The sequence below is a fragment of the Meles meles genome, chromosome 10 (assembly GCF_922984935.1).
Source record: "Meles meles chromosome 10, mMelMel3.1 paternal haplotype, whole genome shotgun sequence".
NCBI lineage: Eukaryota > Metazoa > Chordata > Mammalia > Carnivora > Mustelidae > Meles > Meles meles.
In genome coordinates, this window is record NC_060075.1 from 17,515,308 (window position 1) to 17,533,619 (window position 18,312).

Genomic DNA, 18,312 nt, shown 5'->3' on the forward strand with positions numbered 1-18,312 from the left:
CAGAGGCTTAAACCACTGAGCCACCCAGGCGCCCCTGGTTCAAGTTTTTATATGTCAAGGTTGAGACCTAGTTGAGAACAGGCTCTCAGAGGATCCTGGCTTCAGTTTGGTCAAGGAGAGAATCTTTGCCATATGTTTCTGATTCTGATGACATGTGGTTGGTGATGTTATTCATAGAGAAGGGGAGAGCTACAGGGACAACTAGGTTTAGAATCTAGAGGAGACCAAATCCCATGTTACGTTTGAAACATTTGAATGGCTAAGAAGTGAAATATAAGAATGATTCATAGTAGAAGTCTGAGCTAGAGATATAAACATAAATCAAGGGCTATCATGATCTAACTCAAAGATCACACAGGTGGGAGTGGGAGATCAAGAAGATGTAGGGACTCTAGGATTTGCCTTACAAATTATTCCTTGAGATTTTTTCTGGAAATGTATCACCATTCGGTGGATGGATCTGTGTTTTTGTCAGAAAGTCAAATTAACAGAACATCAATCAAGTTAGCCACTAAATATTTGATTTTTCTTTTGATTTGAAACCTATCTCCATTTACTACTTCTAAACCATAGCAAAAAAAATTACATTTATTGAACATTATTGTTCACATTTAACATTTGTGGCAAACTGAACAGAGAAGGGTTAAATAACTTTTGCCTTACAAAATTAGTAAGGATTGAGTCCTGTATACAAAACCAAGCAATCTGTTTCCAGAGGCTATGATCGGAACCCCTGTACTATATGGCAAGCGTATTTAGTAGCTTGTCTTATTTACTTAGTGGGTCATAAGTAATAGTCTTTTATATACATGTAATAGTTCCAGTAAGTTTTTATTGGATCTATGTTTATGTGTGCATGTCTGGGTCATTAGGGTTGGGCACAATTCACCTAGAGGCTGTGCCCCAAGGTAAAACACACACAAACTCTAAGAAGAGTAGAACTGGCTTCACGAGAATGGCCCTGAAGCTTCAACCCATTAAAAACAAAGGAACGAACTGAAAATAAAAAAAAATAAATAAAAACGCTAATTGTACAGTTGGGTTTGCTTTACCCTACGGCATCAAGCTGAATTCCTAGTCCTAGACGTAATTTGCTAGTCTGGGAGATGAGTAAAAATTTTCCCCCACCACACACTGACGTTTTCTCTCTCCAAACAACATCATACGTGGTTATTTTACTGAATTCACGCGGTTATCTTAAGTATTGAAGAGGTCTTTGATGGTAGGCTTTGTTTTATCCATCTTTCTTACTATACCCTCAGTGGCTAACAGAGTTTAGCATGCAGGAGGAGCCCAGGGATGCCTGATAGTGGAAGAAGAAAGAGAAGTAACAGAAAAGGAAAGAAAGAGGGTAAGAGAGAGAAGGGTTTAAAAAAAAAAAAAAAGGAGTAAAGGAGGGAACGAAAAGAGAAAGGAATTCAAATCGAACATTCCTACTGGACACTTAGAATGTGAGCAAGGTGCCTTCCAAGGCTGTGTTTTAAAAAAAGGTTTTCCCCACGTGTGTGGTCTGCAAAAACCATCCTGGTTCTACCTGAAATAGCCTAACTTGGGCCCCGTCGTGGGCCCCTGCGGCGCACGGACTCGCTACACTGGCATCTCAGTCCCGCCCACTCCCCCCGGACCCAGTCCATCAGCCTGCCTCGCCACTGCGCCTGCGCACGTGGAGCGCTCGGGCGGGGTCCCGAGCGGGACGTTCCGCCCAAGGGAAGAGGAAGAGGAAGTTGGGGGAGGATCCTAGCCGGGAGTGAACCGGAAGTGCAAACGCTCCTGCTTCTCTTCGGCCAGGCGGAACCTGCTCTGCTGGGCCCGGTGGCCGCAAAAGAACTTTCTTTCTCCCGCCCCAACGGTCGCCGCGGCCAACTGCCTCGCCCGCCTGGCAGCCTTCCCCGCCTTCTCTTCCCCTCTCCAGCTCCGCGCGGCCCTGTCTCCCTCTCGCTCCGCGGTATCCGCTTGCTGCTACCACCGCCTCCTCGTCTTCTGCCCGGCCAGGCGGCCCGCCCCGCTGCAGTGATGTGCGACAAGGAGTTCATGTGGGCCCTGAAAAACGGAGACTTGGATGAGGTGAAAGACTATGTAGCCAAGGTAAGCGGCGACGAGTGGAGTGCGCGAGAGCACGGAGGTGGGATGCCGATGAGGACGGGAGCTGGGCTGGCGGGGGTGGGGGTTGGGGTAGGAGAGACAGCCTGGATGGGGGTGGCACCGAGGAGGGAGGGGAGTCTGGGAGCGTCTCAACTGAAGGAAGGGTCCGGATACCACGGTCGCATTCTGTCAGGTAACTGGTCGGTGTGATACAATCAGACTCTTCTTGTCCGCCTGCTCCCTGGGGGAGGGGAGGAGTGGTAACCCTCTTTGAGAGTCACTTCCGAGCACTGGTCATTTGAGTTTGGCCCTCTTCTGTGGCGGAGTTACTTAAATCTTTCTTTGAATGGAGGTAATTCTCCATCTTGGACCTGCCGGTTGCTGAATGAAGTAACCTGAGTGATTGGAATCAGAGGAACGTTTTCTTGAACTTTGAACCTGTTGAGAATTTAAAGTATTCATTGACCCTGGAAAAGAGTGCCGAAAATAGCAATGGTTGAAATTTTGAAACTCCCTATCACTTCACTGTGAAGTCTTAACTTTGGGTGTGGCCTTTTTCCTCTCCCACACTACAATAAATAGGTATTTGCTTCAAGTGGTGAGGTTGTCAGTCAGCACCTGGCAGTGTTTAAGATAATCAGAATCGTTTTCAGACAAGCACGCTGACTTTAGTTACTCCATGTTTATCCTCGATCCCATCTGAAATACTCAAATGTGTAATAAATAGTATGCAGTGTAGTCACGGTGAGTTTAAGGGTAAAATCGTGATGAAGAAAGCTCATCTCAAACCTAAACTCAAAATAGAAAGTTGAATCTGCTTGGTGGTGGAACGGCAAGCTTAGAATCCCAAACTGACCTGCCTCTGGGCCCTGAAACTGTGCCTTTTGTAATCGTTAGAGAACTGACCTGCGATTATAATATGATGGTAATGTAAAAACAAATCTCCCAAAACAAAAGTATGACCTTATGAGGTAACCATGGAGGGCGTCTTCTGAAAAATACAATTTTATGACATAACCAAGGAGGACATCTTGCTCACCTCCTAAAAGTGTGAGAACTGGATCTGGATTTTAGTTCTTCAAAGGATATGACCACTGGTATGTTGTTTTTGCTTCAGAGATCTGTGTTAGGAAGCAACTAAGCAGAAGCAGTGTTTCTTAAAACTTGCAGGATTGTGCAAGGCAAACCACTGCTAGTTTTTACTCATTTAAACCATTACAGTTTAGATTTTTGCGTGCAGGATATGTGTTGTTAATTTGCAGTGGATTCGTAGGACACCATTTGCTGTCTTCTCAGCTAGTGGCAGTCTGAAACCTGACTTATTGGATGTTTCAATGGAAGATTGAAAGGAAAACATTGCTGGGATAACTTTAATCCATGGTACACTTCCCAGTGATGGGACACTGTGGTACTCTGGAATCGAGTGGGCTTTTGTTTTTCTGTTATGGCAGAAGCTAGGTTATTTGATATACCTGAAATATGAAAAGTTGGTAAATATTAATGGAGCTTACAGCTACAAAACAATACCATTTATGTGGTGCCTTCCTGATCCATTATTTTATATCATCCTTGTGAGTCTTGTGAAAGTCCTTTTCCTAATCCCATTTTACAGATAGGAGTACTGAGATGCAGAGTACTTAAAAATCCAAAATTACAGAGATAACAATAATGAAGCCAGAACTGCTGACTCCAAAACTTAGGCTCTTTTAACTGCTCCATGCAGTCTCCCAATATAAACTGTAATTATGAAAGTATATGATATCAAGATTCTAGTAGGACATTACCCAATTTTTTTTTTTAAGAGTATCAAAATCAGGTCATTATGTTCAGTTTGATTTTGTTCTTTCCCTGTTACTACCCTACTGCCTATTCTCATCAAAAGAGAGATGCATGAGCGGGAGGCTGGGCATTCAAAGAAAAGCAAAAGGAAGTAGTAAGAACTGGCTTATCTGAAAAGTTTGACTGTAATGTAGTCCTATGAACAATGAGCTTTTTCCTTAGTTTTATTGAGTAACTTGAGTCTCTTAAAATATCTTTTGTTAGTGAAAAATACCCCCAAAACCCAAAACCGCCAAAACCCACCACTCTAGTGTTTACTGAGTTCCCTTACAGTGCTGTTCATACTCAGGTGCTTGTAACATAGTTTCTTCTGCTCAGCAGCCATCTTCCCTGCTTATTCATTGCCTCATCCTTTTCATCTACCAATTTATGAACACTCATTATGATACTGAGTTTATGTAATGTGCATTTATATGAGTAGAAGTATGTAAACAAAGTACATAAAGGAAGTTTGGACTCATCTAATTTTCGTTGTAAGCGGTGAGTCTTTAAAAATATTCTCCTCAGTACTCCTATGAAGATCTCTCACATTGTTAATACATAAGAATGGACCCATAGGTGAAGTATTTTAGTATTTTCCCTTTTTAAGACTAGTATTTTAAATAAATCCATAATCTGGGGCCCCTGGGTGGCTTGGTTGGTTAAATGTCTGCCTTTGGCTCAGGTCATGATTTCAGGGTCCTGAGATCGAGCCCCACATCATGCTCCCAGAGCCTGCTTCTCCCTCTCCCACTCCCCCCGGCTTGTGCTTTCTTTCTCTCTCTCTCTCTCTCAAATAAATAAAATCTTTTTTTAAAAATACCAATAATCTTACTTTTCTACCTGCTATTGACTTCTATACAGAAATCTGAAATAAGGATAGGCATAAATTACTGGTTTAGAGTGAGTTCTTAACTCTGAAAAGTAAGTTCAGAGTCCCCAGATCATTGAAAAATCTATGTTACTAAATGTAAAAAGCAGCATATAAAGAAAATTTTAGGTTAATCTGTATTAAATGTTCATCTGGAACATTAAAACAGTATCTAAGACACTTTGGCTTCTTGATTGACCTGAAGACCGCACTTGCTTAGCTAATTCATTTTTATTAGGCATCTTTCAGGTCCCAAGCACTCTGCTAGGCCTGGCCCGATAGTGAAGCTGGACACGGTACTCAGTAGACTTAAGCATTTACATTCAGCAGACTTGTAGGGGGCAATTTTCATACTTTTAAAGAAGTATGAAAACTATAAGTAATATCTCACTTACATAACATTCAGTTTGTCCAGTTGGAAAACAAGCGAAAGCCAGAGAGTGAGATCTTCTTGAGCAGCAGTAGTAGAGACTCGTAGCCCCATCCTCGATCTGTATACTTCTGGGTGACATTACCTTTGCCTCATCTGCCATTTCTACCTCTATGTCCATTTCTTCTGTCGCAGTTAATTCTGCTTTCACCTGAGCTCCCATCTGCCAAATGGACGCCTTTGTTCACATAAAATCCAGATTGAGCCCACACTGTCTTCTCGGGAACTTTTTCATTTTTGTTGTCTCCATTTTGACTAATGACCTCCTGACCCAGCAATTTGCCCAAATGAGAAATTGGGGGATTTTCCCCAACTACTCAGTGTTGTCAAGACTACCCACTTCATCTCTCTCTTTACTCTCATTCTTATCACTACTACTTGTGATTAATTGCTGCATCTTTCCCGCCTGAGAAATTGGGGGATTTTCCCCAACTACTCAGTGTTGTCAAGACTACCCACTTCATCTCTCTCTTTACTCTCATTCTTATCACTACTACTTGTGATTAATTGCTGCATCTTTCCCGCCTGAACTGTATTTTCCTTGGCTTTGGTAGTCCTCTCTTTCCTGGTCAGTGTGCACATCTTAGTTGGGGAGATCCTCTGTATTGTGAATTCTGACCATGTTATCTTTTTCAGCCAACCTCTTCCATTGTCTTTAAAATACTTTGTGATTCCCCATTATTATTTTTTCCCCATTAATTAATTTTAAAAAGGGCCAGTTACTCCTTGGTTTGGAGGACTAGGCCATTATGACCTGGCCCATGCCTACCTTTCTAAACTCTTCTCTCTACAAACGCTCTGCTTCAGGCTGTGCCAGGCTGTTTCTTGTATATCTTTACACGTGCTCTTTTTATCCTCCTGGACCAAGTCTGCGCACCTCAGTCCCTAACCCCCAACCTGGTGATCCCTTGTTTATCCTCTGAGCTTAAATTTCACTTCTTCCAGAAAAAAAAAACAAACTTGACTTCAGATGGTGTACTGCTTCTTTTACTGTTTGACTTCTCAAATTGCTGTGACTTTGTTTACATGTCTGTCTTTAATTAGGCTCTGAGCCTCTGGAGTTTGGATATTACATTCTTTTTCATCTTTGTATCTCTAGTACAGTGCCAAGGAATTTCACACATTAAAAGCATATGTTCCAAGAAATTCTTTTTATTCTTGACTTAGCTACAGTTTCAATATACTTCATTAGCTGTATAATAAAGATTACCATTAACAGAGTGATTTATATTGCCAGGTACTAGAAGACACTCTGCACGATCTTTACCTAAGTTTTCATTTGCTTTTTACCCCAGCATTTCCATATAGCTAATAGTATTCCCATTTTAAGGATGAGGAAATTGAAACTTAAAGAAGTTAAGCAACTTAACAAGGTCGTAAAGTCAGCATAAGGATTTAAACATAGAGCTGTCTGAATCTACTGCCCGTATTTTTTTTCACTGTATCAGTCTGCCTTGAAATGGTTATCTGGTTTCTTAGCTCAGAGTGGCTTAGCATCAGCACCTTAAGAAAAAGAAAGGGGCTTGCAAGAAGGAGGTACAACAAGTTATCTCTGATTATAAATAAAGACATAGAAAAAAATGGCTATAATAGAAATAGCATAAAGACAGCATCTCTTATAAACTTTTAAATCTCCTCAGAGGCTCTCTTTGCTCAAGGTACTCTCTAAAGAGACTGATTATTTGATAGCTTGTGGAAACTTCTGTATTTATAGTCACACAGTCTTTTTTTTTTAAGTTTTGTTTTATTTTTAAAATATCTACACCCCGTGTGAGGCTTGAACCACAACCCTGATTCAAAGAGTTGCACGCTCTACTGACTGAGCCAGCCAGGTGCCCCTGTAGTCATACAGTCTTATAATTTATATTCCTAGTGATGACCCTGTGCAGTGCAGAAAAGGTTAAATTGTGTCTGCATTAAGAAACAAAGTAGACTAAAGTATTGAGCTCTCTATCCAGAATGGTTTCAATTAACAAATAGCACTTTTTTTTCCCAAAAAGTATGTTTTTAAAATTTTATTTGAGTACTGTCATGCCATGTATAAATATAATTTCATTTACTTATCAAATCAACCCATGAGCATAGTTAATGTTGTCAAACCCCCATTTTAGAGATTAAGAGACTGAAGCAAAGATTAAATAGCTTCCCTAAGGTCATAAATCTCGAGTAGTGAAGCTGAGATTTGAACTCTTGACTTCATAGCTCCTTGCTGTATACTTCAGCATACCATTGACCTCATTTCTCAAGAATGCTATGTAATTCAGGGGATACTGTTTTATGCAAGTCTTAAAAATTATCACAGCAGGATGGTAATTATCCATTGAGACTACTTAGTGGTGAACTTTGTGGTAGATTTTGAGGATCCAGCTATCCTAGGGGTGAACGTTTTTGAGTTGTATTAATGGTCCCTTATAACCTCCAGTAGGTCTGATGTGTGTACTCTCTTGTTTACATGTGCTTCTGTTTCACTTGCTGTGAAATACTATACATCAGGTCTCTTACTTCCCTTTCTCTATGGTTTCCTTTCCCTCTCCAGCCTCCATTCTAATTACATCTGCCTTTGACACTCTGATAGGTTTGAAAAGCCACAATTGTGCACCCTTTGAAAGGATAGGATCTCTTGAACCTGAGAAAAGTATCAGCTTTAATCATTCGAAATTGCAAGACTTATTGGGATTGCTTTTCACTTTCCTAATAAAATAGGCAACTTAAAAGCAGTCTTAATTTAATCTGTCTTGCATTTATTTATTTTAGGCAGTTTCCAGTTTTCCCATTCGTTTTTTAAATTAGCGACTTCTTTCTTAATAAAGATTTGTCACTGTATTCTGCCCTTTCTGCATCAGGGCTAGTGACTCAGTCAGAAAAGCAGATATATCGGCTTGTATAAATAAATATAGGTGCCCTCAGAAGACAGAGAAAATTTAGTGTAGATACACTTTTCTGTCTGTTAGCCTTTTTTTTAATGTAAAAGAAGATCTTTTTATGTTGGAAGGCTAGTGTTCACTCTGATATATAGTGTTTGGTTTGTAAATTGTAGACATTATCCTTACACTAGTGCAGGCAGTTAAAAGTATAATATATTAAAGCTGATTTGATTATAAAAATATGTAAAAGATAACACTGCACTAAATAAAATAAATTGAAGCTAAGTGTCCCATTGCCCATTTTCCCTGCCCAAGTAGTTTCTTAAATATAGGTTGTATTAGGTATTTCTAAGACAGAAAAGCATAAAAAGGACAAAAATTGCCCCATTATTCTACTACCTAGATAATTCCTTTTAACTTTAAAAAGTGAAATTAATTCAGGAACAGATTAAAAAATGCAGCAGCTATGACTTCCTTCTCTGGTCTCTGTGAACAAAGTGAACCGACAATTTCACATAATTTCAGAAAAACACTGGAAATTCAGTTACTCGTCTGTTTCCCCACTTAAAAACAGTTCTGTACATACTTCTACACTTGCGTTTTTAATTTCCTTGATAATTTTTCTTAAGTTCCACAGTGACATTTATTCATTCCCCCCCCCTTTCGTTCACTGGGGCATAGTAGTTTATTTTATGGATATACCGTAATTTATTTGACTAGTGTTCTATGATAAATATTTTTTCCAGCTTATTTTTGTAATTAAACAGTGCTATCATGATTACCTTTGTATACATACCTTGGCAGCTTTTGAGGTTGTATCTGTATTACTCTCCTGATAAAGTTTTATAAAGTTGGGCACACATCAGTAAGCACATTAGACTGATTATTCCCTGACAACATCAGCAGCACTGGGTATCATCACACTTTTAGTTTTTGCCATTTGAATAAGTTGCTTCAAATTCCATTTTTTAATGAGGAAATCAAACATCAAAACTTTATTAGCATTTGTGTTCTTTCCCCAAAATTTTTTGTTCATATCTTTTGTTCATTTTTCTATTAGGTAGTTGGTCTGTTTTTTATTGATTTGCATGAGCCCTTTATAAATTAAGGAAGTTCGTTTTGTCCCATACTTTGTAATTTTTTTTTTTCTATTTTATCTCTTGACTTCATCTGTTTTGTTGTTGTTCTGTAACAGTTCTTACTTTTTATGTGGTAAATATATCACTCTTTCCCCTTTTGTGACTTGAATATTTTCTCCTACTTACAGACACCTCTTTCTTCTCTGTAAGATTATAGATAAATTTGGTCTTCTAAAACTTCTTTTTTCTTTCTTTTTTTGGTATTTTAGGCATTTGATCCTTCTGCTATTTACTTTGAAGTGTTTGGTTTTTTAACAGTTTGTTTCCATACCATTTACTGTGTAATTCTTCTTTCCTTACTAATCTAAACTGTTATCTTCATCACTGGCAAAATTCTGTGCTTGAATTTCTTGCTCTGGTTCTATCTATACTAAATTGTTTTAATTACTGTAGCTTCATAATATATTTTAGCATGGAATGGAGCCATTTTTCTCTTATATTCTCTTTAGAATTTTTGCATGAGGGTTCCTTTAAGATTTTTTTTTCCTTTTTTCTGTTGTCTCAGTGAAAATATGAGCATTTTTCGAACTACCTCAAGTTTAACCCTTATATCTCCATAAGCATTATACATTTTTCTCTTGCATGTTGACATGTAATCTGAAGGATTACAGATCAGAGGATATAGTACAGTGTGGGAATATTCTGTATCAAGTATTTGAAGTAGTGAAGTTGTGTTGAGGTAATCCGATCATAGCTGAATTGATAATTTTAAGAGTTACTCTAGGTACCATAGTAAGGCCACCTTGTAATGAGAAGTAAGATAAGAATTAATTTTTTTGCAGCCGTATCTTTACTATATTAATAGTTTTGATAGCTTGGAAGCTTGATTTTTGGCGGGGGGGGGGGGGGGGGCGGTGGTCCACAGAACACTACCAAGAGTGGAGAGGAGCTGTGATTATTGAAAGCAGTGAAAGAGGAAGCAAGCATAAGCTTATCCTAGAAAATGAAGGAGCAACGAGTCATGTGACCTTAAAGTTCTAGAGGCCCATACAATAATTAACATGTATGGATGTAACCTTGAGCTTCAAGAAAAGTTTAAGTTTAGTCTACTTTTCTCTTATTTAAGAAGTCAGAGATGTATAGGATTTATTTTGGAAAGATTTCTATTTGACCGTACAAGATAATGAACATTTTGATACTTAGATCTAAATTCTTGACCTTCTAAAAAATTTAGATATCAAAGAAAGGGGATTGTAGATAATAAACACTTTACCCATAGTATAATCGAAGCAATAACAGTCTCCTTAGGGAATTTGAAATTTCATTGTTGGGTTAGCCATAATGTTAATGGCTTTGGAATTAGACCCTCTTGGCTCTGGCTCCCTTAACTAACTGGATTGTGTTGAGCAAATTAGTTCCCTGCTCAGAACCTGGGTTTCCTCAACTGGGGAAAAATGAGGCTATTAATAATACCTACTTGGTATATGTCAACTGTGAACCATTTTCCCTGGCATGCGGTGATTGTTAGCCAAGAAATGTTAGCCACTGTTACTCATAATAATAACCATAATTTTTTTAGAAGCAGAACTACATAAATACCATGTAGTCCACCTCCCTTATTTTGTAGATGAGAAAAAATAAGTCATTAAACAGCTTGACCCAGATCATACTGCTAATTGGGATTAGGACTTTATGGCAGTTTTCTGGAACCAGAACAGGTGCTTCCCCCCCACCTACCAAACTATGGTATTTTATAATAAAGTATTTTGTACTTTATACTAGTTACTACCTCTGTTGGAATGTTCTTTTTTGCCCCACCCTATCTGCATAGTAAATTTCTGCTTATTTTTTAAGTTCTTGTTCTGTATAGCACTCCCTGTTTGTGCACTTAACTCCTCATTTATGCCAGTGTGGTATAACATAGAACTTTTTTAAGGTGTGCTGCTATAGTGCAGTTTCTTTAACTGGAGAGCTATAGGCTCCTGATTTGACTGACAAGTCCCTGGACTTGAATTAGAAAAATAGTGGTTTAAGAAATTCAAATCTTGTTCTGTGGAAGTCCTGCTCTTGTCTTTAAGTTTTGAATATTCGAAAAGAGTTTTGTGTTAATGACTGGTTTAAAAAAAAGTGCCATGTGGGAGTGGCTCATTTGTTACCATTAAGATGTTTGAATAGTTTGTCTCAAACTTGAGAACTCAGAGATCACCTCCCCCTGAATATTTCACATCTTGATTTAAGATAAAGTGTTTGTAGTGGGCCTTTTATCTTTGGGGGGGGGGTGAGGCTTCCCAGAATTTGAAGGCCCTTCCTGTGTTTGAGGAGTTCACTCTTACATGGTATGAATCTTGGTGAAATGCAAGACCTACCACAACAAAAGCCAAAAAATACAGATAAATTTCTTTTTCCTGCCTACACTTAGAAAATAGGCCCCAAATTCATAATCCTTGTTGGATGTTTTTTTTCTGGAGCTGATACAAAGACTCTGGCACTGTAAAGAATATAGCAGCAGCAGTGAAATATGCAGTTTCCAAAAACAGAAGTCATGCTATGCCCGTTGTGGTATCTTCTACGCAGGTGCTTCTTGTGACAGATTTTGGGTTTATTTCTTGTTTTGAAGCCTCCTTCATGCCTGCACATTTACTGAGCTTGGATCTTGCTTGATTTCCAAACTCTGGAATCTCAAGAGAAGGCTAGTTACTGCAGTTTTCATTGGTTCATTCATAATTCATTCAGCATATCATTTGGATGCCTATAATACCAGCCACCGTATTCAGTAAGCCTAGGAATAGTGATTGTTTCTGAGGATCCATTTTCTTTAGTAGGCTCAGTTAAAAGGGTATACACGACAAACAATAAATAAGATAGTTATATGGGTTCTGAATAAATTATTTTCTTACTTAAAACATGACATGAATAAAACTTAGAAAACAAACATACAAATACGTTAAGGAATATACAACCATATAAAAATAATAGACTGCTATAAGAGCCAAGAAAAAGTCATATTTGATTACAGTATAGAGGAGAATCAGTGCTATAGAACATCAGACTCAAAATGGAAGATAATGGGAACAGAATCCCTTCTCTTTGAGGGCTTTCTCTGTGTCAGGTATGGTCCTACAGAATAAGGTAATATACATGTAGATAATGCATATAATTTAAACTGTCTGCCCAGGTAGGCTTTATCTCCATTTTGTAGGTAGAGAAATGAAAATTCAGTAACTTGCCTGAAATCCTACAGCTAATAAGTGGAAGGACAAGATTTGATCTCATTCTAAAAGAGTATTCTTTTCCATCATTGGCACTGGAAATTTTCAGAACTACAAATGGAATACATAGATGGAGATAATTAAAGATTATTATGATATGTAAAGCATTGAGATAGAACCAGCAAAAGATAGCATAAGCAAAAGAACATACAAGTTTGAACTGATAAATAGAAATACAAGTTTTCACAACTGAAAAGAATACCCACAATTGGAAATAGAGGGTCCCCACATTTTATTCAAAATCGGTGGATGTAAATGAGGAGCATAACACATCCTGACTAAAATGATTAACTTATGAAGATTTTTTTTTTTTAGTTTGTATGCTTATAGGCAAAATAATAACATGAATTTTGAGGTTAAATTGTCTTACCTTTAGATTTTCTGTGATAGTACTGGAAAATAGTGAAACAAGCAATTCTGTCAGGAATAAAACATATAATCAAGTTGTCACTCATATATGATCGCGACAGAAAAACAATCTTAAGATATATACACCCCCTTCCCCACTCAGTAGATTTCTGCAGAGATCATATTTCAAATTTTAGAAATTGAATTACTTTTTCCCTTCTGTCTGTCTTCTCTCTTGCCCCCTCTTTTCCTTCCCTTTTCCCTCTTTCTCCCTATTGTGGTTTTTTTTTTTGCAGATATAAACTTTAGGAATGTAAACCATTCGATCCAGACACGAAGATATTTCCCAGGCTACATAAGGTTTTAGGAATAAATTCCAGCTGTGGAGCCATGACTTAGTTTCTTGAAAATGAAGCTAATTTTTTATCATACTAAGTTTTCTAAAAATTGAGGTACTACCATAATATTTTGAATGGATTTTTTTAATTTTGGTAGTCTTTTTTCATATAAATGCATACATTTTGTTAAATTAAAATTTTAATTTTATACCACCAGTAAGAATTTTAATACTTCACTGTTTCCATCTGAAAATTTCTAAATGTGACTGATTGCTTTAAAATCTTCCAAAGAAGAAAAATCAAGTGAGCTTTTAATAAGTAAATCAGCTATATAAAATTAATTTCAGTGCCAGAAGTAGTCATCTTGAAGAAAAAAAAAATGAACCTTACATTGAAAGTTCTGTGTAGTGTACAGATGAGGGACTCTACCATAAGATTTGAGCTCTTAACTCTCTGGGCTTTCATTTAAAAACATTTTTGTTAGTAAAAAAAGTAGATGCTTAATATTTCCATTAGGTAAAAAATACTTAAAAACAGTCATGCATTATGTTTACACTTAAAATTTTTTCCAGTTCACATTTTGATTTTCATTTGTGTGATACTAGTAAGTAAATTAATGAAAATGAACTATAATTTGAATGTATACTTCCAGAACCTTGAATAGTCCTAACTAAATTAAGAGTCCTGGAGACAGAAAAGCATTGTTATTTGCATAACTATTTTAAAAACACAGAACATTGTTTTATTTTATAGTTCTCATCTTTACACAAGGTATATGTGGTTTTTTTCTGTGAACAGTTTTTTTCAAAATTTTTTGCCAGATTCTCAGGCATCCATTAACCATTGAAATATGTTAAAAGTACTACCATTTATGGTAATTTTTTCAGTGAAAATAACCTGCAGTTGGGAATGTGTTTGGGGTGACTGATCCTGATAGATTTTAGAAGGTGATTATTTTGGTCAGAATCAGTATAGTAAGGATTTTAACTAGTAATAAAAAATTGTTCTTCAAAACAATTTAAAATGTTTTCTGTGGATGCATTATTTATGTACTAAGTAGGTGCTCATTAAATGAATGCTTATTATGGATATTATTCTGTTCTTACTTTGAAATGAGTTCATTATAATACTGAAAGTTTCATGCATTTGGTATGGCAGACCTTTACTGAAAACTGTAGAAAATATGTAGAATTAAGAGCAAGTGATTAAATATTTCTCAGACCGTCTACCTTTCTCCTGTGCTGTCTGCTTGTGTTACCAACTTTTTTGTTTTCTTTGGTCCTCAGTGGTAAATTATACATTTGAATCCACTGCTTTGTAATTTATAACTCTGGTACTTTTTATCCACTAATATCACTAGTGGAGTATTACATAATTTTTTTTTGGCAAAGTTGTATCCTGAGGCAAGGACTTGTACCCTCGTGGGGCAGGAGAGAGGACAGAGGGACAGTTGTAGGAAAGAAGAGGCCATAGCATTCATCCAGTTCTCAAAAGGCTCTGTCATTATGAATATACTTAATACTACAGTCTTAAGGAAATTTTGAACTCTGAGTGGGGAAAGGTTAATACTTAGCTGTAACTGAATTACTGGGTACATTGACTCAACTATATAGAATTTGTTAAATTTAATAGTTTTACTGCATTCTCCTGTCAGTCAGGTGTCCAGTATTAACTTACCTGCTGTGCTACAAAATGGTCACACATATGCTGATTTAGTCTACTCTTTGTTGAGTAGCTTTTGAGGACACCGGTTTCTTGTGACAGTACAGTCTGTACTTAGGCGGCTAGAACTCAATTGCAGTAACATCGTAGGTATCTTGGAGATCAAAGGAAGCAAATTACCTGTGTATTTTCGCCTGAAAATAGTCCTTAAAAAGAGTTCTGTGCAAGAGTCAAATGACCATTTCATTTGGAAATATTGTAAAGAATGCTATCCCAGTCTGAATGTTTATTATTCAAATGAACCTAATGTGTTGTAGAGAGCTGCAGGAAGTACTGCATCTAGTAAATATCACGCCCAAACCCCACTTCTGCAATGCATATGAAAGGTTTTGCCATTGGGACACCTAGGTGGCTTAGTCCCAGCATCTGTCTTCAGCTCAGGACATGATCCCAGGGTCCTTGGATCAAGCCCCACATTGGGCTCATCCTGCTTAGCGGGAAATTCATCTGGTCAAGTAACACCTGTTACTTGACCTTCTCCTTCCCACCCCACCCTCCTTGTGCTTGCTCACTCATTCAGATAAATAAGTAAAATCTTTAAAAAAAAAAAAAAGATTTTGTTGGGTTATGGATATTGGAGAGGGTAGGTGATATGATGAGTGCTGTGAAGTATGTAAACCTGACGATTCACAGATCTGTACCCTGGGGCAAATAATATATTCTGTGTTTAAAAAAAGATTTTGCCATTAAGGACAGGCAATCTGAAATTATTGAAAGTATGTACGTATTTATAAATGTGTTTTTATTCTATATTAAAACCATTTAGGAGAGTAGATAAGGCAAATATTGAAAAAAGCTGGGGAAATCTGGTGAGATGAAGATATAGAAAAATAGAAATACAAAGTGAACTAGACTAGGTGAATGGACCTACTCTCTATTTGGACTGTGAATGATAGAGATAGAGCACTTCATATCACAAAGCCCCTTGAATTGATTTTTTAAATTCTCTATTGTACCTACCTTTTGCCACTTATTTGCCTCAAACTTCCAGAAGATACACTTAACAGTGAGGTAGTACTAGCACCCACCGGAAGAAAAATTACTCTCTGGACCATATAAGTGATTAAAATGACAATATTTCTAGAATATAGGTAAAGCAAACCAAAGACCTATACTTGTCCTGTGTTACAAATAAATATAATGATATTCTAATAGCCACCAGGTAATAGTAAGTTATTTGCAGAGTGCTTTGTCTACATTTTCTTAAATTCTCATAAAAATTGGTTTAAAAAAGACACCATGAAAGATTGCTTTGACAGATAAGGTAAATGAGAATTGAAGAAATTTAAGTAATGTGCCCAGGTTATAACCAAGCTGGTAAACGACAGAGCCAAGATTTGTCTCTAGGGGTTTGATTCCATAAACCACTCTCATTCCATGTCATGAACAGGAGTTTTTTTGTTGTTGTTTTTTTTTGTTTTGTTTTGTTTCTTTTGAAAGACTGAGGGGGTAGAGAAATGGAGTTTCGAATTTTTTTTTTTAATGACGTAACACAAACCTGTTGTCAGAAGAGAAACTTGTAGAACCACAGTGACCGTAGTCCAGCTCATGCTATGCAAATTACACCTGTTACTTGACCTGATGAATTTGTGTCTTTTTGTTCACTTCTGTACTTTTCTACCACGTAGAGTATTATCTCGCTTAGTGGGAGCGTATAAATATTTGTTGGATAAATGACCAGATAAATGACTAAGGAATGAAAAAAAAGTGTGAAGGTCTTATAAAAGACTAGAGCTGTGCATGTGATGGTAAGAGTTTATATAGAAAGAGCTTGTAGTTATTCTCTCTCCAGAAGATGAAATCGAGATCAGATTAAGGATTATCAGCTTGAGCTGAAAGTCACTGGCAAGACCTGAGTCTCTAAATGGCAGGAAAAGGAGAGCATCCTAAATCTAGACAGGGAATAAAATGTTAACAGACAGAAACCAGGTGAACCAGTTCCCCTTCATGTTGGCATTAGCAAACTGGCAGAAAAGGGGTCTGAATCATGGTGAAGGGGAGCTACAGTATTGTCTTGGGATTTAACTCTTGTCACCCAGTACATTAGGGTTCTTCAGTGCTTTTAACTAGTTTCTAAGGTGTAACACAAAAGATAAGGAGATCAAAAAATAGATGCCCGGCCACTTTCAGTTACTCATGTAAAAAATCATTTATTTAGGGGTGCCTGGGTGTTTCAGTGGGTTGAAGCCTTGGGCTCAGGTCATGATCTCGGGGTCCTGGAATTAAGCCCCGTGTGGGGCTCTCTGCTCAGCAGGGAGCCTGCTTCCCCTCCCCGCCCCCCCCCCACCTGCTGCCTCTCTGCCTACTTGTGATCTCAAATAAATGAAATCTTTAAAAAAAAAAAAATCATTTATTTAGATCATTATAAGACTTCATTACCTTTGATAGAGAACATTGCTCATTATTTTTTTTTTTTTATAATTTGTTATTCAGGAAGGAACAATCATATTATTACACAGTACCACCAAAGCCAGGTATTTGTTTGCTGGTTTTGCTTAAAATGAAAGATGAATTCAGCACCTCCTTTGGCTCCTAGACTTTGACTCAAAATATTGACTCCTTCTTTAAAATAAGACTTGGAGATTTTCTGCAGTTAGTCCTAAAAGTGCTGTATGCTGTTAATTCTTGTTTTCATTCCAAATACTCATTTTTTATAAGGATATATTTTGACCAGATTCTGGATAATTATTCTAAAGGAAATAGTGGACTCCGTGTGTGTGTGTGTGTGTGTACATACATTATAAATACTGGGGTTTTTTTCCAAGCATTGAAAACTCTTAAATGCACTCTTATTACTGATATTTATGAAATTAGAAAAATAGATTTTTGAATTTGAAATCAGATGTTTTGAGGTTAATTTTCTTTGGAAACAAGATGGATTGGATGATGTTTCTGTATAGGTTTTTCTAATGGATTTTTAAGTTTGTAAAAATTGTCATTACCTTTTAGCGAATATGGAAAGTTACCAGAATTAGTATACTTAAAACTTTTGTTGTTGTGAGATCTAGGCAAAATAATAAATGTTTTCAAAGTCTAATGTGAATTAAAATAAAATTAAGATTTTAAAAAGCCTATAACTTTATATTAAAACTCTTACAAAAGCTGTGGTTTTCCACAGTTTGGGGCCTAAAGGTAATATTCTTACCTTTAATATAATAATTTAATATTTTTATCTTTATTTTTAAAACAGTAATTTTCCAGTATTGAGCTCTTCTTTGCTTCATCAGTAATTTAGGACACTCACTATTGGTTCCATTGTGTGTGTGCATGTTTATGTGTGTAAATTCGTGTGTTTTGCGTGTTATTTTTGTTTTTTCTTCCTTTGGTGTTTTTTGGGTCTTGGTTTGTGTTTATGTTAAAGTTTTCTGGTATTACTTTATAGTTTTATTGCAGTGGGGTTAGAGAATAGGTTCTATAAGATTTTCAACTTCAGGAGGTACTGAGGTTTTCTTTGGTCTATTACATTCAAGTTTTGTTAATCATTGTAAGTT

General features: G+C 37.0%; 1 protein-coding gene across 1 annotated transcript in view; it reads left to right on the top strand.

The window, feature by feature from the left end:
- Positions 1-1,727: 1,727 nt before the first annotated feature.
- MTPN (myotrophin) overlaps positions 1,728-18,312 on the top strand; it is a 57,728-nt gene continuing 41,143 nt past the window's right edge. The window contains exon 1 of the mRNA XM_046021153.1: positions 1,728-2,085. Within this exon, the coding sequence (XP_045877109.1) occupies positions 2,014-2,085 (72 nt within the window). The 5' untranslated portion in view covers positions 1,728-2,013. The remainder of the gene's footprint in view (positions 2,086-18,312) is intronic.